At 40.6% G+C, this 27528-nt stretch overlaps 1 protein-coding gene across 1 annotated transcript in view; it reads right to left on the bottom strand.

Annotated features, from left to right (window-relative positions):
• ppargc1b (peroxisome proliferator-activated receptor gamma, coactivator 1 beta) overlaps nucleotides 1-27528 on the bottom strand; it is a 92506-nt gene that overhangs the window by 5324 nt on the left and 59654 nt on the right. Inside the window, exons 2-10 of the mRNA XM_046030932.1 lie at nucleotides 24795-24980; nucleotides 18846-19049; nucleotides 8892-9017; nucleotides 5398-6427; nucleotides 4796-4841; nucleotides 2845-2909; nucleotides 1724-2381; nucleotides 533-590; nucleotides 17-135 (exon numbers count right to left, since the gene is read on the bottom strand). Of these exons, the coding sequence (XP_045886888.1) occupies nucleotides 17-135; nucleotides 533-590; nucleotides 1724-2381; nucleotides 2845-2909; nucleotides 4796-4841; nucleotides 5398-6427; nucleotides 8892-9017; nucleotides 18846-19049; nucleotides 24795-24980 (2492 nt within the window). The remainder of the gene's footprint in view (nucleotides 1-16; nucleotides 136-532; nucleotides 591-1723; nucleotides 2382-2844; nucleotides 2910-4795; nucleotides 4842-5397; nucleotides 6428-8891; nucleotides 9018-18845; nucleotides 19050-24794; nucleotides 24981-27528) is intronic.

Genomic DNA, 27528 nt, shown 5'->3' with positions numbered 1-27528 from the left:
AGATCAGGACACTTACTCATTGCAGATGATGACTTTGCAGTCGTCTGCTTTGCCAAAAACCTGGAAGCGTTTCCTCAGCATGTTCTGGGTCACGCTGGTTGGCAGGTTGTGGATGTAAAACACCTGGCAGTTGTCCTGGCAACAGGGAAACCATGGTAACAGTCAGGACAAAGGACAATACAGAATACAGACAGACGTGGGAACTGAAGTAGGAAGGCTGTGTGTAGGGCGGTATCACGAGGCTCAACACTTCAGACCCTGTGGTCATTTACATGCAGTGCATTATTCTGATCTTGCAGGTGCAATATGCATCTGCAGATATATGCTCAGTTTGTGTTTTTATGTCCAAACATTTGTACCAAAATCTAAAAATATTTAGATGTTTTTCCGCATAAACCATTTGCTTTAGACGTGTGTTGTATAGTCTGTGCCAGTTCAGGGGGAATTTGCTTTTTTGATTAATAGCAAAAAAGTTTGATTTCAATAGTATTGCAGTATGCAGAAGACTGTAGGGCATGAATGTTTCCTGTACCTCGTCAGACTTGGCTTTGTTCCTCTGCTTGTCGTCAGGACAGATCTCCGAGTTCTCACTAAAAGAGGACGAGGACGGAAAGAGGAGAGGATAGTGAGATAAGGATGGGCACAAGGTGAAACTGAAATGTCAGACATGAGGAAACAGGTGAACTGCAGCAAAAAAGGAGACTTTCTTCCACTGACTGCAGTACGGCATCGCTGTGTTCTTTATCATCTCTTTCTCCTACAGTCCCACCCCCTTTTCTCTGTTACTGTCTTTCATGTGCAAAAACAATAGGACCACTGACCTTCTTCTATGTGAGACAAACTGTAACTTACAAGGATAAAAACGAGCACTGGCCTATTCGAAGTAAGACAGTATAGTCTTGGATTAAAATGTTTCCATGAGTTGTTTATGGAACTATTCCATTCATACTGTATTTCTGTTTGCATGTGACAAGAGCATCACCCTATGTAAATGCAAAATTGTGGCTGACAAACGCAACAAAAATCTCAAACAAGTGTTTAACTGTAACTGAATTTAACTTAAAATTCAAAAGCAACAAGGTTGGTTGCATGGCTAGATATGGCAATGGAAATAGGGCGGGGGGGTTTTTTGCAGCCAGAAACAACAAAACGAGTTGATGTGAGAACACACCACGGTTGATGCTTTGAGTTGAAGTTTGTTTGACATCAGCCAGCAGCATTCAACCTTTGTGATGTGTCACATATTTGTTTTCTCTTGTCTCTTGGGTTGGGTGATAATAGACTGTATACCGTAAGACGATAAAAATGGGTCAACCATCACAGATTTTGCTAAACTGTCTATACTGGGGCGTCTCTCACTGTAATATCTCTCTATTAAAATTTTGCGAAAACACTGTACTTCTAGACATTTTTTACTGCAACATACAGTAAGAGTAGAGTCAACGTAACAGCCTCTGTTATGACGCAGTTGGTTTTACCTATGTCGAACAATATGCTGAGAAAACTACACTAAAGACTCATACTTGGATAGTGTATAACTGTCTAAAATGCCTTTCAATAATGCAGAATTGTTCTTTCTTAGCTCCTTCCCTCTGCCACATTCTTTCCTTTCTCTTTCCCTCTATCTGATACTTCCCTCTCTCACTGTTGATCTAATCTCCTTGACCCACATCTTGACAGCTCTCCCTTCCCTCCTCTCACGGTCGTTGTCTCTCTGTCTCACCTGGAGTCTGTCTTGCTGGCGGGGGAGTCGGGACACAGGTGGAGGGTGGGTGAGGGTGAGCGAGACACAGATGAGCGCTCCGCCTCTTCCTCTGAGGCTGGTGGTGTGGCAGCTGTGGACTGGCACTCTGAGGGCGGCGATGATGATATCACCACTGTCATCTTCTGCTTCTCGAGTGGTTCTGCGTCTTCTGATGCCACAAGCTTTTCACCGTTCTCGTTGCCCTTTCCATCCGATACCTGATCGTTGGCTGCTTTGGATGCTAGGGTGCTAACTCCATCGCTCCCTCCTTGCGACTGCAACATGGCGCCAAGCATGGCAGCACTACGCTTGCGGCTCTCCCTGAGGCTCAGCGCACAGTAGTCATGGTCGCCAAAGGTGCCATGGGTGTCACTGTCACCTGCCTGGCCCATGCGGCGCAGTTGGGCATACAGCTCCGTCTGCTCTGGAAGCTTCCGCTGGTGGTGGGCACGCTGAGCCCAGGACGAGCCCTTTGTGGCAACGTTGGTGCTTGAAGCCAGGTGAACAGACTCGCTGCAACCCCCTCCTTCGCCACTGCTGCCACCACCTGCTCCTTCACCACTCTTTCCTCCCTCTGCCGGTTTGAAGAGCTCATCCTCCACTGGTTTGTGAGGTGGGGTGGTGGGAGGGGTGAGACCTGAGGGGGAAGGGAAGACATAACCACATGAGCAGGATTCGAACTACCAAGAAATAATCCAACACATAACCCCCTGTAGACGTTTTTGCAGTTCCGTTTTCATACTGATTAAACAAATGAGATTTAACTTGTTAATTATTGAGCTTTGAGTGGCTGGTCGGCAGATGTTACCTTTGGACAGAACCAGGCTAGCCGTTTCCCCTAGTCTCAGCTTTAATTCTAAGCTAATCGGCAGTTTTTTCATCTACTTTAACTCACTGCAAGAATAAGCATATTTCCCAAGACACTTTCAGCATCAGCTCAAGGAGGAATCTAACTGACAATGTCAATGCATGTTTTCCTCTTACTTCCCAAACAATAAGATTTGGTCCCACTATCCCTGTCCCTTTATGACTGTGTCTTGAGGGATGTAACATGTTGATGTGCATACAAACAAACAACTTAGTAAACATGATGTGTTTACCTGCCGTTCCACACAGATCGACACTGAGCGTCTGCTCGAAGGGCTTGGTGCCGTACTGGGACTCTCTGGTGGTGAAGAGAGGACAGAGAGAAATTAAAGATTGCTGTGTCATGTTGGAATCTGTTGTATTTTTCAAACATTCAAGTTAACAGCAATCCAATAACAATCTTTAATAGGCTCTCAGTAAAAGCTCTTTCCCTCCCTAAAATACAGAAACAGCACAGTTTCAGATGATGTCTGCTGAATTTGAATTATGTTTCTCCCTGTAAATGCTACTGGCATTTCTCGGCGCTCCTCATTTCTTATCACAACAACCATATGTACTCCGCTGTCCTCTCCCCTATTCTTCTTCTGCTTTCTATTTCTGGCTGTCTGTTTCTGTTTCTCCAGTTGCCATGAAAGGCAGGAGCAGTGCCGAGCCGATTGGCTTCAGGGGGGATATTACTTACCCTCCACAGAGAACAGGAGAGTAAAATAAATTTTAAAAAACAACTTTTTGTTGTTTTTTGGTGAGCGCTTTAGAAGACAGATTCATTTAGAAGATGGACGGACGCCAGGGGTTTGTACAGGAAAACATTCAGCTTTGTGACTGGTTAGAGCTGGAGAAGTTCCAGGCTTTGAGCCTGGATGGGTGGGTGGGGGGGTTAATTTGGAAAAGTAAGAACATTGAGGACACTCTGTCTGGCAGAGATTAAAATCTGAGTAAGCCAGCCAGGGGTCCCAATTCATTAGGGATCTTGTGAAAAAAATAGCTGAATTTGGGCCTGGTTTATCTTGTTACAAGTTCAGAATAGTATACACTCTTATGACATTATACATGACATGACTGCAAACTGTGCTTACTGATATGGATTAAAACACAGGCTTTCTTTTTGAAGCATGAAGACAATTATGGTCAAACATGGTCTAGATAGCGCTGTCAAGTTATGCTGAGTGTAATTATATACATTAGTGTCACTAACTTTGTTTCAGAGGCTTTTCCACCCTGTAACAACAAATCTCCAGACCAAACACTTAATACTTTTAAGTGAATATGTATTAATTATGGACTACTGCCAGATTGGGAAGCATGAGATTATATAATTGAGACAATGAAACAAATACCTAAATAGGATCAAATCAATTGGTGCTGAATGTTAAAAATTACAGCAAAGGTGATTAACACAGTAATTTGCACATTTACAAGCATTAGATTAGTATAACTGAAAAAATCCTGTGCTCCTTAATGGTAAACCGCCTCTCACTCAATACTCATAAATAAGCGATTCCCAATATGTTGACTGCATTTCCTCGGCAATGTGGAACAGTAGCCTCCATTATATCCATTTGGAATTTAGATCAGACTTAAGTGGGACTCTATTGGAAAAAGATCCCAGCCATGCTCTACTGTGCATGTGGCTCTAGTTACCAGAATCTAGATCACAACCTAGTAGCAAAATAGCGAAAACACTACATCAAAATAAAAAGAATGATTGGTAATTAGCAAATCAACAGTTTAGCTATAGTTAACATTTGTTCACGGTTAAGGTTATTAGAAGACAGTTTTTTAAATTAGTAGTAATCAGTAATGCACATTTATTGAGCAATTTAGGATTATTTAGTTACAATTTCAAAGATTTCATGTATGGATATAGCCTTTAAATTTAATGAAGTTAAAAACTGAATGATTGGTGAACTACCACTGCATTTTGTCTGGTCTTCAAAATAAACTATTTGAAAAAAAAAAAAAACCTACAATGTCGGTCTCCTTTTAGCTTACAAAATAACTGGCTATGAATTAGAAGACTTTAGTGCAATAAGAGGCCAGGAAAAAAGACATTCATTAAAGGATGCTTTACATGAAGTACTCTGCTACTGCAGGCTTGACGCTGCATGAAAAATGAAGGAGTACTTTTACTAAGCATCTACTGTATGACAAAACACAGCAGGTACTTTATATGGAGATACTCACGCTGTGGACTTGGGGTTGAGAGGCAGACAGAGGCAGGCTCGCTTTTCTGCAATCGGAATAAAAAGCCAATTACAACCATGCATTACATTACATGCATGTGAAGATGCAGATACATGGGAAGGTGCATGTCTGTCACTTTTTCCCTTAACAATGAGCATGAATGTGTAAGTCTGTTGTGTTTGTATCTTGGGCTTCATTTACACTCAACACTGGTATTTTCTAACCGCTTATGTGACTCTGATCTTTATTATCAGTGTGATCAGCAGTCACATTTTCTAGTCACATTTTTTCAACTCTGGTCTGGATCTCAGACCATAACCAGACATAAGAGCTGCAGTATATGTGACTTACATTATAATGCTCACATCTCCAAGGACATTCAGTAAATCCTACATCATTCACATTGTTAAATTTATCATTATAAATTATTGGCTGAGCCAGTATAAATATAGGGAACAAAATAAAATTGTAAAAAACACGAATACTTTGAGATATGGATTACAATTAGTCGGTTAAAAAAAAATTGATATTAACAGCTATAAAAACTACACAATAAAAGCTTGTAGTATGAATGTAACCTGTATCTTTCCTGTCCATCTCACCGTTTTGGCAGCAGGGTTTGGTCGATTCTGTTAGCAGCTCTGGCTGCGTCACCGTCGTGGTTGCCCCTCCTGCTTGGGTTGGTAGGAGTTTGACTCCTGCTCGTCCCTCCTCCTTCTTGTCCTTCCCTTCTCCTTCCCGCGCCCGTCCAGGCCGCAGCCTCTTGGCGAACCGGCTGGGGTAGGACGCCAGACGTCGGGAGCGCCGAACTGAGAAGGAGCCGCTGTCCTCTGCTGTTTCCTCAGAGGTTTGAGGCACCTCAGAGGAGTAGTATCTCCTCTCAGGGGACGGAGAGTCTTTACGAAGCTCCAATTTAGGGGTAGTGGAGCTGGGGGAGTGGGCTGGGGCTGATTTAGCCAGGGCAGAAGAAGCAGATACTCCTTCTCTGTTGGGGCTGAGGGAGTGGGAGTAGGGGGGGCTGTGCAGTCTGTAAGGCTTGCTCACATCAAAAGAGCTGCTCTGCTGCAGGAGCTCACGGAGAAGGGAGCTGGCCTTCATCTCCCTTCGCTTTGCGAATGGGAGCCTCCTAGGGGCACTGTTGCCTGTCCCAGTCAAAGCCCCACTAGTCCCAGGAGTAGCCACCAAGACAACTCTGCTGTGAGAGCTTGTGGTGGCCAGGCGGGAGGCTTCAGGTCTGGCCCGAGGCCTCTGGAGGTCACGGTCCTTACGCTCCGAGCCCTGCTGCTTGCGTGTGGGCAAGCAGTAGGTGTGCATGTAGGTGATCAGCTCCACCACTGAGTGCAGTTCTTTCTCTGAGCTGAACTGAGGCTTGGCTGGCTCAGTGGGGACAGCAGCCACAAGTGCCACACCCTCCACCTCACTGCTGGAAGACTCCTCCTCTTCTTCCTCCCCTTCCTCATCATCCTCCTCCGACTCACTGTCCTCATCCTCTTCTTCCTCTTCGTCCTCCTCTGTGTCTGGGGCAGGGGTGTCCTCTGAGTCCTTGGCGGTGGTGAGGTGGCGGTGAAGCTCGGTGCACAGGCGGCCCGCTGGACGCACCGCTCGGGGCTTACGCTCCTGTGGGAGGTCACTCTGTGTGAGGGTAGAGACACACATGCATGAATCCCAGTGTGAGACTTTATCCTCAAACTGCTTGCTCTGTACATGGCTAAAACATTTAGCCTACAAGCTGAAAAACTTTACGACTGCAGTCACATATCAACAGAGATGAGTTTAATTATTGAATGGAGAAAAATGTTCTACATTTTGAGCTTTTCTGGTGTTATGACAATAAAGAGCCACTGAACTGAGGCAAATGAAGAGGTAAATGGATGAAAATGTCTGAATTTGCGAGAGGAGAGCAAAAGGAGAGAATCTACACCTGTAACTCTGATCTTGTTAAACTCGTCTGTGAACTGGGGATTAGACTACAAGAATTTAATGCTGCAATAGTAAGTAAGTGATGAGAGTGAAGTAACCATTAAATAGACAACTACTAGCCAATATGGCCTGTCTAGTAAGTTACTCTCTACCACACTTTTGATCATTTGGGGTTTTTCCAGAACCTGCGGTCGAATTAAATAACATTTATTTAAAAATTATTCATCTAAATATTGTAATCAGGGTTTTTTTTTAATTGAAATACATTTTCACGTTATTGGTTTTTAAATTAAAAATGAAAATAATTTTAACTGTTCTAACTGTATGTCTTTATGAATAGTTACCCACTTACCCTATACCAGCTTTGTACACATTTTTTATTATTTGATTTTGTACACACTGTAAAATGCCTTTTGACTCATCCAAAGCAACAGATCATCTATCTAGATCGACACATTGGTCTTTGACTTTGAGAAACTGACACTAAAACCATTTTACATTTTCTATTAAACTCCACTGTTACTGTGCTGGACATATCACATCACACTGTCTACAGATGTTAACAGAAACAAGAAAAATGAACCACCTAACAACAATAACTGACTCATGAACGCATGGGTGTATCTTCAATTTCCTGCCCTGGATACAGCAATACTGAGCACACAGCAGTAAGTTTTGCTTCCGACGTCGTGAGAGATGATTCAGTGTGCAGCTGCGATGAAATGGCTGATTCTATTTTACTCCTACAGGGAGAGGAGAGAGACTATGATTCACTGTTGACCTCTTGCCCTGTCAGTCAATACTCTCACCATCTGCCATAGCAAAGCCACACTACTCTAAAAAACGAACACAGACATGCACACTACCGGCAACAGTGCGGTAAGGATGGTGTGTGATGGATACAGGCTTGGCTTATTCCCGCGCTGCATCCTGGGGGGATTTTGTATCCTCTTTGCTTGAGCCAGAGCAGAAGACTGTTTTGTGCTTGTACATGATAAATTACTGGTGTTGTAATCAATGACCACTTGAAGCACAATGCTAGACAGCTATCCAATTACTGCTAAGTCATACAGCAGTAGCCATTGTAAATGTCCTCTCCTCCACAACACCACATCTATCATGGGCAGCAGCTGAAGGTCTCTGCAAGCTTGAAGGCTCAGTGAGTTTCCAGTCCAAAAGGAGATATGTAATTTGGAAAATAAAACTATTGTTGCACTAGCTGGACAACTACTGGCTGCTTTGCTGTTTTTTTTCTGTTCATGTTATAAGTAGGGTTTTGGCAATACAAGTTCTTACAGACCAATACTGATGTTGTTTAAGGCAGGATGATGCACGCACCCACAAAGACATTGAGAAATGTCCCTGGTCCAGCGTATCTAACAAATGTCAATGCTTTTCAAAGCGACCCGTATGTCTGTTGTGATTCATATACGCCTTTTCTAATCTGCAACCTATAAAGTTAAGGGTTGGTTAACTTTAAAAAAGATTATCATAGTTCAAATAAATCATTGTTGACTATTAATAGAAAAGGGCTGCAAAATGCAAGCTCTGGTGTCAAAGTCAGACAGTTAGTAGACCAAACCATACATCTCAACGCCCCCCCCCCCCCACTTGGTTTTGCAGCCTACTACTTAACTTTACCTTAACCTTGCTTTTATTTGTGTGAGGAACAAAACATAACGTAGGTCATTTCAAGCATGTAAACAAACTATTACTCTAACCTTTCTAGCAAACAGTCTCAAATGCCTTGACAGTGTAGGAATAATTCATAATCAAATGCCGATATATGATCTACGTGTTGGTCTGCATGCACCTGCTGGAAGACCAACTTCTGCAGCGGCAGTGATGCTGACTGCAAGCCGTGCATGCAACAGTGAATTACTTCTGTCTAAACACGCCACCTCTGAAGGAAAGTGATTGGAAAAAATCCAATTTTGTTATCTTGCCAGCCTTCAGAAGACACAGGGAATGAGGCGGTAACCGGTGAACAGAGAGATGTGTCTAGGGTTACAAGATAACATACTGCTTCAATTCCACTTCACACTCTAAGAAAGACTGAGGAAAGCCATGTGCATTGTTAATAAATAAGTGAAGGGAGAGCTTTAATTTCATATTCAACTATCACGTACTGTATCTACCTTTAATCAACAAGTATTCCCAGTAATTTGTGCCTCACCTTGACCAGAGGTCTGACTGTTCGTAGGTGCAAGCTTCTGTTGCTATAGCGATGGCCGTTGACTCTATCTTTGTGTGCGTCGATGCCCGTGGGCACGTTGGGAGGAGTCAGCAGCAGCTTCTTCAGCTAGTGAGGAAGACAGTGGGAGAAGTCAGTTAGGCAAAATAAAAAGTAAAATAAAAGTAGGAGGATGTACTTTTGTTCTTGTAATTATGTCCTAATGAGGACCAAATGTGTCCCTCTGGATGGATCGCAATTTTTGAGTCCTTGCTCCCTTAAAATGATATTTAGGATAAGATTTGGTTAAGATTAGTCTACATGATACATTTGAGTTATAAACGTAATTGATACATTGATAATTGAAGAAGGAAAAGTAAAAAGCTACATAAGTCTTAAAGATACATCTTTTTACACATTTTATTCAGAATAACAAAAGAGGCTGAAAAAAATTTAAAGGGTTAATAGTGAAATGAAGGTGTCCAACATTTCGCTCCTATAGCCTTTCAATACAATTTTTAATCTATATTCTGTCGGGTGTTAATGTCCTGCAGATGGATCTTTGTACAAGGGAATAATGTGCAGAAGAGGCCATGAGGTTATGAGACTGCACATCTATCATATCTCTAAAGCTGACGGCTACATGGCACATTCACGTTTCCCATTAAAGATCTGGATTCAGCCATTTCTCTGCCTATAAAAACATAGAATATGACTTCTGCTCCTCCCTTTCTCCTCCATCCTTCCATCTTAACAGTTTTGTCTATCAGTCCCTCTAAATTGTTCTGGTCTCTCCTGATGTCTTTTGTCTGCTTCTTCCTCTGCTCCCATTTGTTCCAACACCCCTCCTTCCATCCCATCCTCCCCATCTTTCTTTCCTTCCCTCTTTCTCTACCACCTATCTCCATCAGCTCTTCCTTTTGTTTAATCCTTGTCCTGTCTTTCAGCCCATTTTCTCTGTTTTCATCCATAAATCTTTGCCACAGTCCCCTCTTACTTTCCCATTTCTGATCTTCATCCTTTCTTTCTATTTCTGACATTTGACAGCCATCTTAATCTAAATCTATGTACTTTTACATCAACTCTTTGCTTTTTCTTCTGTGTAGCCGCCTTAATGTTGTCTTTTACCTCTCTCTCTTCTTTCCATTTTCCCATTCCTTAAGATCAAATAGGAAGCCACAGTTAAAATAGAGAGAAGAAACAAACCCCTCCTGAATCCATGGGTATTACCTTTCACATGGATACTAACACTACCGCTCCTCATTCCTTCCATCCTTTCATAGCTTTTTTCCATTTGTCTATTCATCCATTCATCCCAGTACCAAGCTTCATGACAGCGCTATCAGCTGATATAAATCAGCTTAGGGAGAAAATCCCCCACTAAGCTATGCAGTGTTTGCTCCAGGAGAAGAAGATGTAGAAAATACAGATGTGATAGGAATGAGGATTGGAGCAGTAGGATTCCCAAATGATATAAATGTTACAGCAAAGGGTCCTGCACACACAGGGTTCACTTAATGCAACACACCCTCTGGCAGCCATATTTGAGGTCCTAATCTCTTGGGAAACAGTGACTGAGGTCACCTGATTGTGTTTGTCAACAATTCATCCCTACTGGGAATTAATACACTTATTGAAGTTGAATAATCAGTTAAAAAAGATGATTTTCTTTGGAAAAAAGCATCAAAAAGTCATAGTCACAAACCGTCTACCCAGGTGAATTTCAACAATAAATACCAAATTACCAAGCTTGAATTACTATTGTGTATCTAGTGAGTTTAAGCTAAAGTAGAAACCTGAAAATACATTTAAATCTACAGCCCTGCACTTCTGACTTGTTTCTTTGTCATGGGGCACATATGAATTGTAGTATTTTGTATCTACCATATCGAATATGAAAGAAATGATTATGAAATATTCAAACCCGATGGCCACAATATAAACCTATCATATGATTAAGTTATCCAGGAGACACCTGTTTTGTGAAACAATGAGAATATCACAGACAGAAAACTTTGAAATGGGGTATTGACAGCTGGGGAAAAAACATTTGAAACAAGAACTGGATCCAATCAGAAACGTGTATTTTCAGTGGCTTTAGTATAATGGTAGTTTGTTAGCTAAGGTATCTGCTCAGCTGACCCTAACCTTCATTTAAACATCAAACTTGTGCTAACCTAACATGTACGAGCTCAGTTATCAGCATGTTGCTTTAATACATTAGCCTGCTAGCTAGTTAAATAAATTTACCACAGACTATTCACTTTAAATTTACTTAAAAAATATAAAATTACTGACTAGACAGAAAACCACACTACAAATGTTTCATGTTTATGATTATCTAGTCCCTTTGTTATATAATTAGCGATTAGCTTTGACATTTAATAATCCAATGGACCTCTGATGGCGCCAGAACATACATCAAATCTGCTGACCCACCTCTAGTTCAACTTTGTACGGGGAACTACATATATCTGAGAAAGGCTCTTAAAAAGACTTTATATGCTTTTTAAGTTGGCATACATCTTTATGAGAAAGTAATGTTAAATAGTATGGAGAGAAAACTCATAAATAAAACTGAAGCAATAAGCTTCACAGCAGATCATACAGCTACAGCTTATGGTTCAGGGGGTCATAGTTAAAACTACATTTTATTTACAACACTATCATGGTATTTTACTGGAATGCTTTAATGAGTACAACATTACCACCCAACAGAACTGGCTGTAACCACAGAATACTATCTGGGTCAAATGACTGACAGGATGATCGCCCGCTTCTCTAATGGGGCCCTTTGTGGACGAGCCAACTTGGCTCAGATTGTGTGATGATGCTTCTTTGAGAGTCCCATTGAGGAAAGTGAAGAGGAGACTGAAGGTTTGTGTCTGTGTGAAACATTGAAAGCCTTCCGGCAGCATCCGGGCCCCTCAAACACTCTACTCTTCTCCGCTCTACTCTACTCTACTCTGGATGCCTTCCAGAGCTCCACTGGCATCATCAATGGAGGCCTTGTTCTGTGGTGGGACACGCGCGCGCGCACACACATACGGGAAAACTGGAGGTGCAATTGTAATCCCACATGAATATAGTGATATACACACAAATGAAAGTACAATGCAAACACGTCAGTGAGGAAACATAAACATGTACACAAGAAGATTATATGAACATATTTGGTGGTGTAAAAAAAACATTAGGGAGCAAATACAATAAAACAGTGTGACTGGCTTACTCAATAGAGAAAACACATGCAAGCTAACAAATAACGTGTACTCACAAACAGGCGAGCAAATTAAGGTGCAACTCAAACACTAGGTTGTACCATGTATCCAGGTATGGTGATTTACGAGCTTTTCAACAACAGCAAACCATCTGAAATACGCTAACAAATACTGTCTAGATATAAAAAGACCATTCTTCTTAGATCACAAATTGAAACTTAACATTTGGAGATACACAATTTTAACTTAAGAACAATCTAGACAAATAAACACACAAATACACATGACTGGCTTTATTTTTATTATATACTATAAAATGTTTAAGCTTTTTAATATTTTAGATGTCTACAAGTGCGTTTTCAAGTCATAATTGCAAAGTGACCAATCTCAATGACAACCTGGTCTGCAATTAGAATATGATTAATAATAATTCAAGATTAAAATGGTGACAAAATACAGTAAATAAATGAGCTACGCATGTAATACAAATGTTTCCATAAAGGGTTTGAGGCTTCCTCACTGAATGGTTTAGAAGAGTATGAAAGTTTTGTGATTCATATCCTTTGCAGTTACCAAATCTGAACTGAGCACTTTTGGGAGATTTTGGAAGAACGTGTTAAACAGCATTTTAAAACATCAACATCAAATCACCAAATTAGGTAATATCTTTTGGAAGAATGGTATTCATCCCTCTAGTAGAGTTAGGAGACATAGAAAATATTTAAAGCAGCACTGAAGTTGTTTTGGAGGCTCATGGTGGACCAGCATCTTATTAATACATTTCATTTTGTTGTTATGTTGCTCTCCTGAAATTCATTTTAAATAGTCCTATTTCCAGTAAAGATATATTTAATGTTATTAGAGATGTGATCGAGTCGTTGTAATCAAACAGTTTATAACTTGTCAAAACATGAATATAACATACATACCTGTGATTACATTCAGACTAGTTAGACTGAAATTACTTTTTCCATTAGGCTGAATGTGATTTTATATACACATCTATTTGTCAGTATTGGTGTATAAATGTATTACATACAAAGAATGTAATCGGATCACATAAGAGTTATAACTAGGTAATGCGTCATTACATTGTTAACAGGTCATGAATAAATTGCTGATATTTAATGTGAATCTAATCAAGCTAATAAAACTTGCAGATTGATGTGTACTGAATGGACAGACAGACACTCCACAGTATCACTTCTCACCAGTAGAGGGCAGAGCTGCACTCAGGCCTAAACACGAGTGACAGCAGTCATGTGACAGTAAACTACTCAACTGATAGAAATAGGGGATGAAGCCCACACACACATCTGGCAGCTTCAGTGGAGTAAACAGTATAATGTTATTACAACAGGCTTTTCTGTGTGAGTGGATGTGAATGTCAGGTTGCTATTTTTGTCACTGATAGTATACGCAATGGAAACAGAGCTAGGATGCAGGATGATATGATTTATATACAGTCAAGAGAAATATTCTGCTTTCTGTCAGGGGGCCCGGAGTCGGTCCTCAATGAGTTTTGAGACTGTGCATTCCAGACGATTCATTCAGTGAATATAAAAAAAATCCTCAGAAGTCAGGGAATATCATTATGAAACTAATTAGTAAGTTTATACCAAAGACGCACAATTATTTTTCAGTTTTGTTTGAGTAGATTTTTTTTTCTTGGGCAAAGAGGACAAGATACCAGATTTGGATAACATTAATTAAATAGACAGAAAGAAAAACACTGGGTCATGGAAGTGCTCTCATGTAAATATAGGTTCTTGTAAAAGTGTAAACAGCAATTTGAACTGTGAATGGTTAGGTATTACAACAGTTAAGTGGCTGATACAGGTGAATAGTAATAGTAGTAGTAGTGTAGTTATTAACAGATGGTGATTGCACGTTTCATCAGTTCACAATCAGGAAATGTGAAATGCTAAAAATGGCACTAATTTGTCAATCAACGTGCCACTTAAATTCAGATTTTTTAAATTACATATTAATTACATTCCTACTATCAACTGCTTGCATCAAAAATATTTGGTTGATCCTAAGTGGATCCTGTGCTTCGGAAAAACACCCAGTACTGTTCACCAGTGATCCTGAGATGTAAACGATAGTAGGCATCTCTCTACTATAGAGGTAGAAAACTCTGAATCCCCCAAAGCAATAGGAGGCTTGACTTGTCGTGCTAGTCACAAACTTGCTGCCTGGAGGCATACCAAAATGATGCCTTAGGGAAATTATTTCTGAAGTTTTAGTGGCAACAAAAGAGAGGTAGAAAGTATAGGTAGAAACTGTAGTTGTACCTTACCAGCAGAAATAGTAGTAGTATGTGGCTGTTTGACAGAAAAAGGGACCTGTGTGTATGTGAGGAAACTTTTTTGAAAAGTGTTATCTTGTCAGCTGTCAGAGGAATGAAGCAGCAACCAGCTGACTGAATGCTGTGTTTCTGGGGATAGAAAATACTTTTTCAGCTCTACCAGCAAGAAAAACGCTGGAACAGCGATGGTGCAGGGTAAAGAGAGCACAGCTAATCACTAAGCTGAGCACACACCGAGAGTTTATGGCACTAAACTTAACATTTAGGTTGAAGATTTGGGCCTAAACTTCACACCATTATTTCTCAATGTGCTCTCTCAGCATCAATCTGCTTACTGTTCGTGTAATGATCACCTCCTGTTGTTTGAACCCAAAGTCATTGTGGTATCAGATAATTCAAAACACAGACCAAGACACCCAGCTGACAAAAGATGTAAGCATGATTGACAGGGTTTCTAAGATGACTTACACTGTACTTAATCACGTTCTTCCCAGTATATAATGGTAACTATCCAACAGAACCTACCACTTCTCACTTGACCTTCACTGTGTTTTCTTAACATATGCAGGTGGAAACGCAGAAAACTGGCAGGCGTAACTGATTAACCAGCCTACACTCATTCTTATTTTGATACAGGTTGACTGACAACTAAGGAGTCTTCAAGGTGAAACAAGGGCAGGGCAGTCATGTGAAGCGTGACAATGTTGTGCAACAAAACAGTGAAGATGATGGCATTTGGTGGGTTGAGCCCTTAATATTGCCGATTTATTGCTTTGGACTAAACAATACCTTCATGGCATTTAACAGCAACAAGCCCAGTTCTCTCTTGCTGCATCCTGTTTGCTGTTACTTTGCCAGAATAGTGTAAGCCACACTGATGGCTATCACAGGAAGGCTTGGCATTGTTTTGGCTTTCTCAGCTTCCTGTCCTGAACTATCTAAGGTCATTACAGTCATTATCATTTCCACCAATTTGGAAGGAATGCCCCAGTCAGATCTCGCAATGCTAGCAATGGTAGTGCAGCCTTAATTAAACAGAAGGGTAAAATATGTCACATGATCCCAGCTCATTGAAGTCCATAAGAATGTTGAAGCTTCCAAAGCCTCTGAAAGGATAAAATCCAACTTAACTGTATATTTAAAATCTACTGGGGAAAAACAGGTGCAGTATACTTGTGCTCGAATATAATATGCTTTACTAAACACAGTTGAACCTCTTGCTCCATTATTAATTTCTTAGTATCCATTTTTATATTTTGCACATTATATTAGCAAAGTCCCATCAGAGATAAGGAGATTAGAGAGTTTAGAACCATGCTAGTATATCTGTGAGCAATACTCACGCACTGTCGTGTTTTAAGCTTAAACAGTATGTTCCAAGGTCATTTTGATGGTACACTGACTTGTAATTGCGAGAATGCCATCTCTGTCATTGCCAATCAGAGCCTGGAGTGCCTGGTATTGCACAGTGTTAGCACTGGAATCCCGGACAGGAAACCTATCGCGAGAACGTTGTAATGCTTTACCGCACCACGTCACACACCAACACGACTCTTCAGCAAGCTACCTATAAAAAGAAGCAAGCTCGGTATTCTCAGAATGGATATCATTGGCTAGAGACTGAAGAAGACGTTGTCGGAGGAAGAGAAAAAGAGAGTGACCGAGCAAGAGATCGGACAATATTAAATATCGGACTGGCTTTTTCTTGGTGGCGTGAGCTAAAAGAAAGAATGCAAGACAAATGCCGAGCTGGCCTTATTAGCTGGCTTGCTGTGTCTTGTGTAGTGGCACTTGCTTGATGTTTGGCTGGGTTAGCAAAGTTGTCAACTTCGTACTTTTGATCATAAGTAATGTAATCAAAGTATAGCACGTGAATAGCTATCCTTATTCATGACAGAAGTGAAAAAAAGTCTTCACAATTCTTAAATTTGGCATTATGAAACCTGCAGATCTTCTGTATGTTGACTTGTAGTCATTTATAAACCAATCAAATATGACTCAGTTAAAAGTTATTTTGGCTTCTCCCTTTTTCATTCATCATCAGAATGTTTTCTGCAAGCTTTAAAAGCAGGTTCTGTTGAGTCCTGTTGTTCACTTACTTTACTTCCTTGAACCTCAAGTGTTGCTAAACACCCAACCTTTCATTGTAGAGCTTAACAAACCTCCTCTTACTTCACTGACAGACTTGTTTTATAGTACGACTGGGCATGTAATTGCAAATAGGAAGGCAGTGCAGCTCGGTGAATATTTACACTGTAGGTATTCAGCCATCCAGCATGACTCATGGCCATGAAACAATAGTATCTTTGTAGACTGTCGCTAAATCAGAGCACTCAAGCAAACCATATAAGCAACCCCTTTGCTGTGAAATTTAAGTCAAATTAAGGAAGCGGGCTGGATTAATCTTGACAAGTGCAATAAGGCCGCATTACAGCCGTAATCACATGTCGTTTATTGCAGTGAAATAGCTTCCTGCTTCAATTAAGCTCCAGTGCTGGGTGCAGGCCTGAATCCGTCTGACAGCAGAGTGAACCAGGGGGAAAGTAGGGTACAATATTCAGCGTTAAGGGATTTAGCAATTTGTTGTTTCCACAAAAACCTTTGGATTGCTAAACCTAAACCTGATCCAGGAATATTAAGGTCCATCACAACTTTGGTCTTATTTTAGTATTTTATTGTTTCTATCAGTTATGATAGTATTGCACTCACTAAAGTAGTTGATGACAGGTTATATACAGAATCCTGAAGTAAAATTCAATACCTTTTATGAACTTGATATTGACCTTAACATATTACATAAGACTGCCGAGCCACTTTGAGCTGTAACCGGTTAAGTCAGCCACACACCATTTAAAAGGGGCATTGTGAAGTTTTTAAAATGAATTTAAATATATGTCTAAGATTTTATTGCCTATATGTGACCTCAAAAACTTTCTCAGTTGCCTACAGCAGCCTGTATAGGCCGACTGTTATCGGATTTCCAGGACTTATCGGATTTCCAGCAAAAATCCATTGTCGTACGTAGGCTATGACGTTTATGTGTGCAACATTACTGCAAATTATGTGAAACACAGTGTGATTTTGTGTTTAAGTTGGTTCAAACAAGATAATGTTAGCTTGCCGGCAAATGGTTATTACGACTTTCTGCCTGCTGTGGCTTCATTGGTTGCTTCCTGCAGAAGCTGGCAGTTTGGGAGGGCTCCTTAGATAATGGGCTGACACCTGTCTCATTGTCTGTCTCTCTCTCCTAGGCTCCATATCTCCTGCTTTGGGTTTGTTAGCTGTCCTGAGTTGCTATCAACCTTCATTCATACATTTCTCACTCATCCATGCATACCACTCACCACTGCAAACAGATATGTTGTTAGTTTCTTTAGTTTAGTTTCTTTAATAATAAAACATCTTTTTGGCACTTTAATCTGCTTGGTCTCCCCCTTTTTGTCACATGCTATGAGCCGGGATGTGACACTTTCTGTAAACCATACAGTTTTTTTATTAAAGTCAATTTTTACTAAGATGTAGGGGCTCTAACCTGTGAAACAGTATGCAACATATTTAAAAATTGTTTTAATCTGTTTAATATTTTTTTCTTTTGTCATCTTTGACATTGTGAATAAAAGATACCTTTTATTTTTTTTCCCTGTTCATGTACATTACATTCCATTGATACTTGTTTCAACTTAAGTAAGAGTCCTAGTCCCAACCTAAATCTACTACTATTTTTGAATTTAAAACTACTACTGATCTTAACCAAATTGAAAACTAATCATAATTCTAATCATTGCCCAAAACAAACAACTTGAACAAGCATCTGCAACGTGTCCTTAGTCAGAAGGATTTTAACCTCCCTTTCTATTCTTGTAAGGACACGTGGTCCTGGTGGAAACACACACACACACACACACACACACCCACACACATAGGACTGGATGAAAGTTCACTGTGTGCCTCAGCGCCCCTCTGTTTTCCTGGAGTTAAAGGCAGACTTTAAACCTCGCGGGCCAACAAGGGGAACATCAAGGTTAGCAAATGCGACACAGATTAAGATACTGGGGAGAAAGAAAGAGGAGAGCATGGGAAAGGACAGGCACAACGTGGCGGGGTGAGAGGGGGGAGTGCTGTGTAGGGGGAGTGGATGGTCTTTGATGCATGTATGAAAGGCTCCACTTCAAGAGGCAGTGGTTTTTGATTTGTGAGAGACTTTTTGATTCGCAGTCCACTGACAAATGAAACAGAGAATATGAGGTGAAGATATCAAGTTCTTAAATGGGAGTAAATGTTCAAAAATGGGATGCAAAAGTGATGTCAGGGAACCTCAGGGTAGATGAAAGTGTTCTGATCAGAGGTCTCTCCACTTAATGTTATCTCAATTACAATGACCATAAGCAAATCTATAGGAAAGGAAAAGTATAGTGGTGTCCTTACTAGAGACGGGTCCTCTGTCTCGGCCCCCAGGGACTGGCTGAAGTCCTCTGCACTGAGAGGAAGATTGTCTTCTTCTTCCTCCTCTTCCTGGTCAGGCTCCTCCCCCAGGGCAGGGAATACGGAGAGCCCACCCACTTCGGCATCCACCATGCCATCCAAACTGTCAGTCAGAGCGGCGAGTAGAGCCGCATTCTCCTCTTCTATCTGAAGAGAGCCAAACACAGTGAGAGCATGGGTGAGAATACAGTGGAAAACTTTTAAAAGAGAAGTCTATTGTTCAGAACATTTCTTAAGTTGCTGACAAAACAATCTCGCCACATGGTCTATTTTGCAGCCGTTGTAAAAGTTGAGATATTAAGTAAATAAATGAAGTTAATTCTTTGCCTTGCTAACTTTGCTAACTTTGCTAACTTTGAAGCCAACATGGACAAGAAATCCTTAAAGTGCTTTGACCATCTCCAATTTCATGACAACTCCACAAAACCTCAAGAGTTAACTTTCAGTTTAATGTGATATGGTTAGCTTTTGGGGAATTTTTTCCTGCCTTGTCAGCTTATATTTGAATTAGAGAATTCCTACATTTCCCAGAATTCAACAACACTTGAGGTAAGCAGCATTAATGTATTGCTTTCAGCTGCTGTTCAGACTATAGGAGGAAGAAATGCTGACAGTCACCTTTACTTATAACCTAAAATACCTACGGTCTATTTCCTCTGATTCCTCCCTGTATGATTGTTGAACGTCAGAGCTAAATAGCAGCTCTTGAAAGGATTCATGCCATCACTTTTAGAGATAATATTTTGATTGATGTAACACTATCTAATTTTGGCTAGAAGAAAATCAGCTAATTGGACCCCCAAAGCAAGATAAATCAATAATGTCCAGTTATATCAGTTATACCTGCCATTTATTAATAAACAAGGCTTGTGTAGTTGATACAAACAAGCTGTTGTGATGGATAAGCGTTAAAAAATGATCATAATTTCCTAAATCTTGTGTGACTCCGCCCTGCACTAACAGCCATGAGTCATTTAGTCTTGATTCATTAAGACTGTAAAATAACTGAAAATAACCACAACTGACAGATTTATACATGTAAACCACATTTATGTCTGGAAATGATTGTCCTCAGCAGATGAAAGTATTTTGGAAGCTCTGTGTCATTGCTAAATCACTCCTCGAATCGCCCTCTACTCCATCTTCCTCGTCCATTCACTGTAATCAGCTGTTATCGACAGTCTATTCTTTCTTATTTTCTAACTTATTAACGTGGTCAGGATGATGTAACTCTGAACTTTGACCTAATTAAAAAGAACACCACACAGGTTTCCATCTCATTTGATGTGATCTAGTTTGACTCACAACTATCTTGGATTCGGTTTCCCACAATGGTGTACGTGCTTTTTGGTCAACTGTTAAGATAATCAGCAGAAAATATTTATCTGTAATTTTGGTCCAAAATCCCTCCTGTCAGATCCACACATGGGTTGTTTACTTTTACAGAGTTGCCATCTTGCTGAGAGCAGAATCTGGTGGAGAGGTGATAGCATGACTGGCCTACGGGAAGCCACCAAGCTCCATTCATCTGTCTCTCTCTTTTTATCATCCGAGCTGTCCCGGCTGCCAAACTATTTATTATTACATTTATTCTCTGTCTCTCTGGCTTGCTGCCTGCCTCTCTGTCTCTTCCCAGGATGGTGCAATTTTATATTTTAAATTCTCATAACAGTCATAAGTCAGCAGCATCAACGGTAAAGTTTGTGGCAATATAAATGATGCTGCTCCTGATAGTGACAGTTGTCTTTGGGTTAATTCTGTTTCTTTTTTGCCCAGTTTACTCTCTTTCCAGTATAGTGCTACATCACCAGAGGCATGGGTTCGAATTTAGCTACTGATACATTTGTAAAATAATTTAGTTAGCATTTTTGTAAATAAATGTTCATTTACTGTCCTAGACGCTAAATCATAATCAGAAAGGCTTTATTAGCATTACTACCATTCTGTTTGTACATTCAACAGCACTCACAGATATCTAACTATATATAACTGATAATATAAATTTGATTAGAAGGATATTATTTAGATTTTCTGGATAATTAGATTCCAAAATGAGTGGAAAAGAAACAGAGAGAAAGACAGTTACATCAATGACAGAAAGCAGCATAACGTATAATTTACTTTACAATAATAGATGCATATAGCATTATGATTAATATTAAAGCAATAATATATTATTAGCCTAACCTTTCTAACTCAAACCATTTCTCTCTTTATATTTTCCAAGGTTAAATGAAGCCCTACCACACACACACACAGATCAATCCCACCCCACATGGGATTAGATTCTGATACACTACTATAAATAAGCGGTGTATTGACGAACATCAGAGAGACAGTGACACAGGGGACTTCATCCATCTGCTTATCACTCAATTCATTACTGTTTGTTTATAAGCGAACACCGTCTGACAGTCTTCTCTGCTGTAGTAGTCTGATCAATACAATATTGGCAAAATATAATATACCGGGGCAGGGAATTTGCTAGGGGGTTGGCGGGTGGCAGCAGAGATTTGGAAAGCTGAGAAAAACATTTTTCTTAAACAGGTCTTTGCAGGTGATACAGGGGACGGTATAAAAAGTAAAACTTTATACAATCTCGAAAACATATTTAATTAATTATGAAAGTGAGCAGAAGAAGAGAAAGTTTAGAAAGAAAGCTAGGAAAGAGAAGCAGTCAGAATATCTGTATGTATTGTCAAAGAGAAAAAAGGGTTAAAGTCAGATAAAGACAATTAGAAACAAATGTGAACTTTCTAAAAAGTGAAAATAAAAAGACAGACCAAAAAATAGCTACACACAAGAAACAGTCTATGAAAAAGGAAAGTAGGCCACCATTGTCTTATGTGTTGCATCTTTCTTATAAAGGTTCTGATGTCAATACCAATATCTATTACTTTTAATATAGTACTTTGAGTATGTCTACAAATGCCACCTGCGTCATAAAGTTGTGTCGACAGCCGGAAGATAAACAGTCAATCAGGCGTCGGGTAATGGTGATCAAAATAGGAATAAAAGCACATATACAGACAGTCAGTGAGTACAGAGACAGTCTGTGTCTACTTCACCTGCATTCCCATCATGTCTTGCCTGTCTTCCTTTAACCAATACTCTGCTGAGCATTAGAGCAATTTCCACCAACAGAGTTGCATTACATAGCTGATGATCTGGACCTAAATGCTACTTTATCTCTTCGCTGCAGTCTTTTTATTCTTGAGATGCACTCAATTTAGCTTTTGTAATGGGACCAGGAGACATCACAGGGGCTGGAAACCTATAGACAATCAATGATGCAGGTTTTGATTTCAGATAGAGAAAAATACAAAGGGTGTTCCCTGAATTCATCCAGCAAGGTACCTGAAACTGGAGCCTCAGGGCTTTCACTGGCCCCGTAGAAGCATCGGGCCGATCCAAACTAATGGACTGCTTTCACCATCATGTTACACACAGTGTAACTGGGAATTACTTTCTTGGCAGCGCCCTCTGAGACATGCTGCATGTCCACATTTCAGAGTTTTGCATGTTGCAAAATCTGTTGAAGACCCACTGAAAAACACTTCCAAGAAGCAGTCAAGATTTCTATGGGTTATTATCAGAAATTAAAAAAGTTTGCGCAAAGCCCCCATCTCACCCATAACCTAAACCCTATCTGAAAAACAAAAATCCCTTAGCACCTCCATGGGACTATGCTTTTTTACTCAGGGACGCTGCACAACATTAAAGGAGACCTAGTGCTTTTCCACATTTTATGACTTTTCTACAATGTTATAATCTTGGATGTTTATGTTAAACATGGCCAAAGCTTCAAAAAATGAGGTTAAAGCATTTATAAGAAATCTCTGTGAGCAAAAACCTCAGGTTTCCTCCTGTTGTGAACGCTCTGTTTTGAACTGCTTTTTCTACCAACAGCTCTGTTCTACGAAACGGCAGACTTGCACAGGAGGCATGTGCGCCGCGTTATGGCTGCAAATCGCTGCCATTGTTGTCAATGCTTGTGCTCACACCCGAAGAATAGGCAGCCGGCCTAGTCTTGACCGAAGACGCATCGAGCAGCACCAAGAAGATGAGCCGAGCAGGAAGTCAGATACAGAAACGGCAATAAGAATCCGGTCGATTTTCAAAATAAAATACCTTGTACAGACTCCCGATCGTATATCAACAATAAACACAGTTAGAACAGACCAAAAAAGAAACAATTTAACTATGTAGCCTTCTTAACCACAGTAGAAGCACAAAAATCAAGGATAACTTACCAAATGAACTAAATCTAAACAATTCAGCAAAATCAGGCTGGCAAAACCTTCTTATTCTGAAATGCTCCATGTGGGAAATTCAGCCCTGCAAGGAACTGAGGGAAAATGGTTCACAGAGCGTTGTGATTGGTTGTAGACAGGGTGACCAGATGAGAATGGGTGAAATTTGGGACGGGGATGGGGACAGGAGGGGGTGTGGCCACCGGTACATTGAGTGTCAATGAACATTAACACATGTGAAAATCAAAACACAACGCTAAAATTAATCTTTTTTTTTCATAAAGTCACCTGTCTGTCATTAGGAAAAACACAACTGTGGATATGTAGGTAAATCATGATCGTTTACCTAATTTTTAATCTAATCTAATCATCAGTGCAGTGTCACATCTGTCTGCGCAACGCGCGTGTCAGATCTCTCCGCTGTTCCATGGCTGCCTGAAGCTACACTTTCCTTGTCCTCGCGACTGTAACTTCCACTAACCACAAGAAAACAAAAAGGTGAAAAGAGCACGAGTGTTACTTTGTTGCTATAACAATGCTGTTGACACAATGTACAGATAACCTGCAACCCCTGCTGGAGCAAGTGAACTACAACGATCAATATTTAATGTTTAATTAGGCTATAATCAAAACTCATGTTAGGTCCAATTTTTGGGACAAACCTGACTACAGTTGGGACAACTGCTTGTAATTCGGGACTGTCCCGGATTTTTCGGGGCGTCTGGTCACCCTAGTTGTAGAAGCACACAAAATGACAAATGAACAACAAGTCAACAACGTGGGGCAGGCTAAACGCTCTGTTGCTGAAACGCTTCCAATGTGAGTTGACGCCGGGCTGAGGACGGGTTAAAACCGTGGCGTAGCCGTAACGCGGCGCACACGCTGCCTGTGAGTCCAGGGTAAGTCTGCCTGTTCCGCCCAGCAACAACAAAAGCCTGGTAACATGCTTTGGCCAGACTTTGAGAGGAGGGGGGCCTTAAAGAGACAGGAGCATCTACAGCTTGTTCAGACAGAGGCTGAAATGAAGGCTTACATGAAGAATCAGTATAAATATGTGAATCATGCAAAGCTGCTATACAGGAGTCACAGAACTACAATATAGGACTGGAATAGCAGTATAATAGGTCTCCTTTAAATCCACAAACTATTCTAAAGTACATTCACTTTTGAAAGCTGTCCTCAAGATATTAAGCAATGGGTTTGTCCTTTTAAGGTGCCTTCTATCATTGCTGAATCACTAATGTTGTGTTAAGGGTTCCAGCAGAATGTTTTTCCAAAATGTAATCGGATTTGAGAACTTTTCAGTTGAAGTGTGACTTCAGGGTGCCAACTTTGTGGATTAGCCTTAAACCTGAAGCAATCATGACTTTAATTTGTTGATGAAGGGGGTTATTTTCTTGTGCAATGGCTTGTTGGTGCCTTTAACTTTGTACTTGTACTGGTAACATCTTTTGCATCAATTTACTTAGTGAACCAGAAGCCTGTCCACCAAATTTCAATCAATCTACTCATAAATCTTATTTAAATCGATCTATTCATTTTAAATACCGAAGAGTCTCTGTATATATTTCTGATGCACCCATTACAGCAGAAGAGAGCAACATCAGTTGCACAGAATACCTGAACTGGTAAGCCTCACCTCAAAAAGCTCATCTGCTGTACGGTAGTTGATGGAGGCCGGGGAAGCGTCTGCTGGCTGATCGTTGCACCACTGTAGCTCGCTGAGACAGTTGACGCTGTCAAAGTCGCTGGTGTCCAGCTGGGAGAGGTCGATGTCCGGGAAGTCGGTGTCCAAGCGGTCCGAACACACCTCCTCCTCCCCATACTGATGATGGAAAAAGAGAGGGAGAGAGAGAAAAAGGTCATGTTAGTCAAACATCGAGATTAAAGCAAAACTCCCAGGGGTTTGTCTTTTTTGAGATGCAACAAAAGTGCATGAGTCACTTGTAAAACATGAACCCAAAAAACTGGAAAGAGCCTCAGTGAGAAAAAAACAAGTTTGCAAGCGTCACCCGTGTCTGCAGCTCTGCTCTCTTATGCGATCACAAAGGAAATATCTGTGTAACCACTTCTCTCTGAGACACAAGCAACCAAACATGAGAAATAATTATTTTCCCTCTACGAGACTGCCATGGTTGCTGTTTTTTGTGAAGTTCATTGCTCAGCGCAGCACTGCCATTGTTAGAATTAGGGGTTTAGTTCCCATTGGACCACCCTTTCTAAAATATGTATGCAGTTGAAGTACTATGAGGCACTTTGGATAAAAGCCTCCATCATCTGGCATATACTGCATATTATTACACTGTTCACTGTCGGAGTCACAAGGAGCTCTCATCAACAACTCCTCATCACTCAACAGCTACTCATTATGCATAATGAGACTTTCATGTTAGAGGAGGTTCGAAACTGAAATCAATAGAGGCGTGTGCACCAGCACAACACAGGATTAGATGTGTTAATGTGTCACGTACACCAGAAGCACCTATCCGGAAGTCTGCATTCATTTATCCTGCACATTTCCCTGTAGCTCACAACAAAGTACAACTGCGACCAAAGTGTGTTTATCAGTGAAATGAGCTGCTCTGTGTAGTTTGTTTAATATGTGGTCTTGGTAGCACATTGTTGATCACGTCAGGAAAATCTCCTGAAACATGAAAACTGTATTTAGTTTCTGTGTAAGAATTTGCTCTGTGCACATAAAATGTAAGAGACAATCCAATGAACAACTCTAAAGAATGACCAAATGAGTGACCCCTTAAAAGGTGTCCCTCAAGGGACCCTATAGCCACCTTAAGACACGCTGAAACCCCTTCAGCAATCCAGCAAATGCTCTCAAAAACACATGGAAACCTCTTACAAACTCCTGGAACACCCTGAAGAACTCTTCAAACAACCTGAAACCTTGGTAAGAGACCCGTGATTATTTTACATATCTACTAAAATAACGTTCCAGTCAGAAGTTAACTGCCACGTGGTCTGCAGCCACAACACATGGTGGCTGAGAGTCAGACAGAAACACGGAGCTATGTCATTGAGAGAACAGAAAAAAAGAAGAGCAGGAAGTGTGTGTACGTGACTCAGTGTGAAGGGAAGTAACTGCCGTCTCTTGGGGGAGGCGACAGAGGGAGGAGGGAGGATTCTGTGGAAGGAGGAAAGTATAGTATAGTAGTAGAGTGGAGACAGGAGAATAGAGCGGGCATGTGGGGAAAGAAGGCAGTCAAACTGGATTTTTACAAGAACTGCATACTTGTTGAATATATCTGTGTGTGTGTGTGTGTGTGCGTGTGTGAGTGCACGTTTCCACCGCAGAGCAAGAGATCAATGTCCTATTGTACATATGAGGAGGAAGCATGCTCTGTTACAAGTTGTTCTCACTCACTCACTTAAATCATCATCATCTCACTGAGTAAGCAGACAGGGCCGACCAGTTAGACCAATCATCTTTCTAACTGAATGAAACCAATGGTTTTTAAACTATCAGATTTCCTCTGAGGTTATTTAATCTTGAACTGACTGGCTAAACTGCACATTGCCTCCTTGTTGTCTTTGAACCCTGCGAGTAAATGTTCTGTCTAGGGTTGCCAACTGTCCCGTATTAGCCGGGATGTCCCTTATATTAGGCCTAATTGAGTTGTCCCATACGTGACCTGCCTTGTCCCGTTTTTTGACTAACTGATACAACAGCAGCAGTGCCGATCATGACATTTGACAATGGTCACCGACTCCTGTCATCATCCAATCAGTGTCCGTGAGATATTTTTCTGTGTCTGATGGAATGCGGTGCAAGTTACTTGACTTTTATGAAGACAGTGATGAAACTGCAAATGTTATTCATCAATTTCTGATGAACTGCCTGAAAAAGCATGAACTGGAAATAAAACACATCACAAGTGTTTAATAGTAAAGGTACAGCATACACTTTGTTTGTCATATGTACATGAAGGGGATACCCTTTTCTAACCTACAGAGTCACAATTGTTTTGTATTAGACAAATAGAGTAAAGGTAACAGGTAGTGGTACAATGAAAGGACTGTTTTAAAGGTACCTGCTATATATAAACTATTATTATTCCTACCAAATATTTAATTAAGAGATTAGCTATCATTATGACAAATTGCTTAAAACTATACACTGTATATTCACGCAAAAACCATACCTGCACTGCTGAAGCAGGCCACTTCTTGTCCCTTATTTCATAGTGACAAAGTTGGCAACAATAGTGTTGATGAGAATATAACACAAGTGGTATTGGTAATTTATAGCTATTTACTATCAACCCTTCACAGTGAATAAAAATTAATATGACAGGTTTAACCTCGACTCTACCGGAAAGCTTAATTATATGATAAAACTAATGGCTTACATAGTCCCT

Source organism: Micropterus dolomieu, linkage group LG19 (genome assembly GCF_021292245.1).
Source record: "Micropterus dolomieu isolate WLL.071019.BEF.003 ecotype Adirondacks linkage group LG19, ASM2129224v1, whole genome shotgun sequence".
In the NCBI taxonomy this organism is placed as follows: Eukaryota; Metazoa; Chordata; class Actinopteri; order Centrarchiformes; family Centrarchidae; genus Micropterus; species Micropterus dolomieu.
This window is presented reverse-complemented; position numbering and strand designations above follow the sequence as displayed.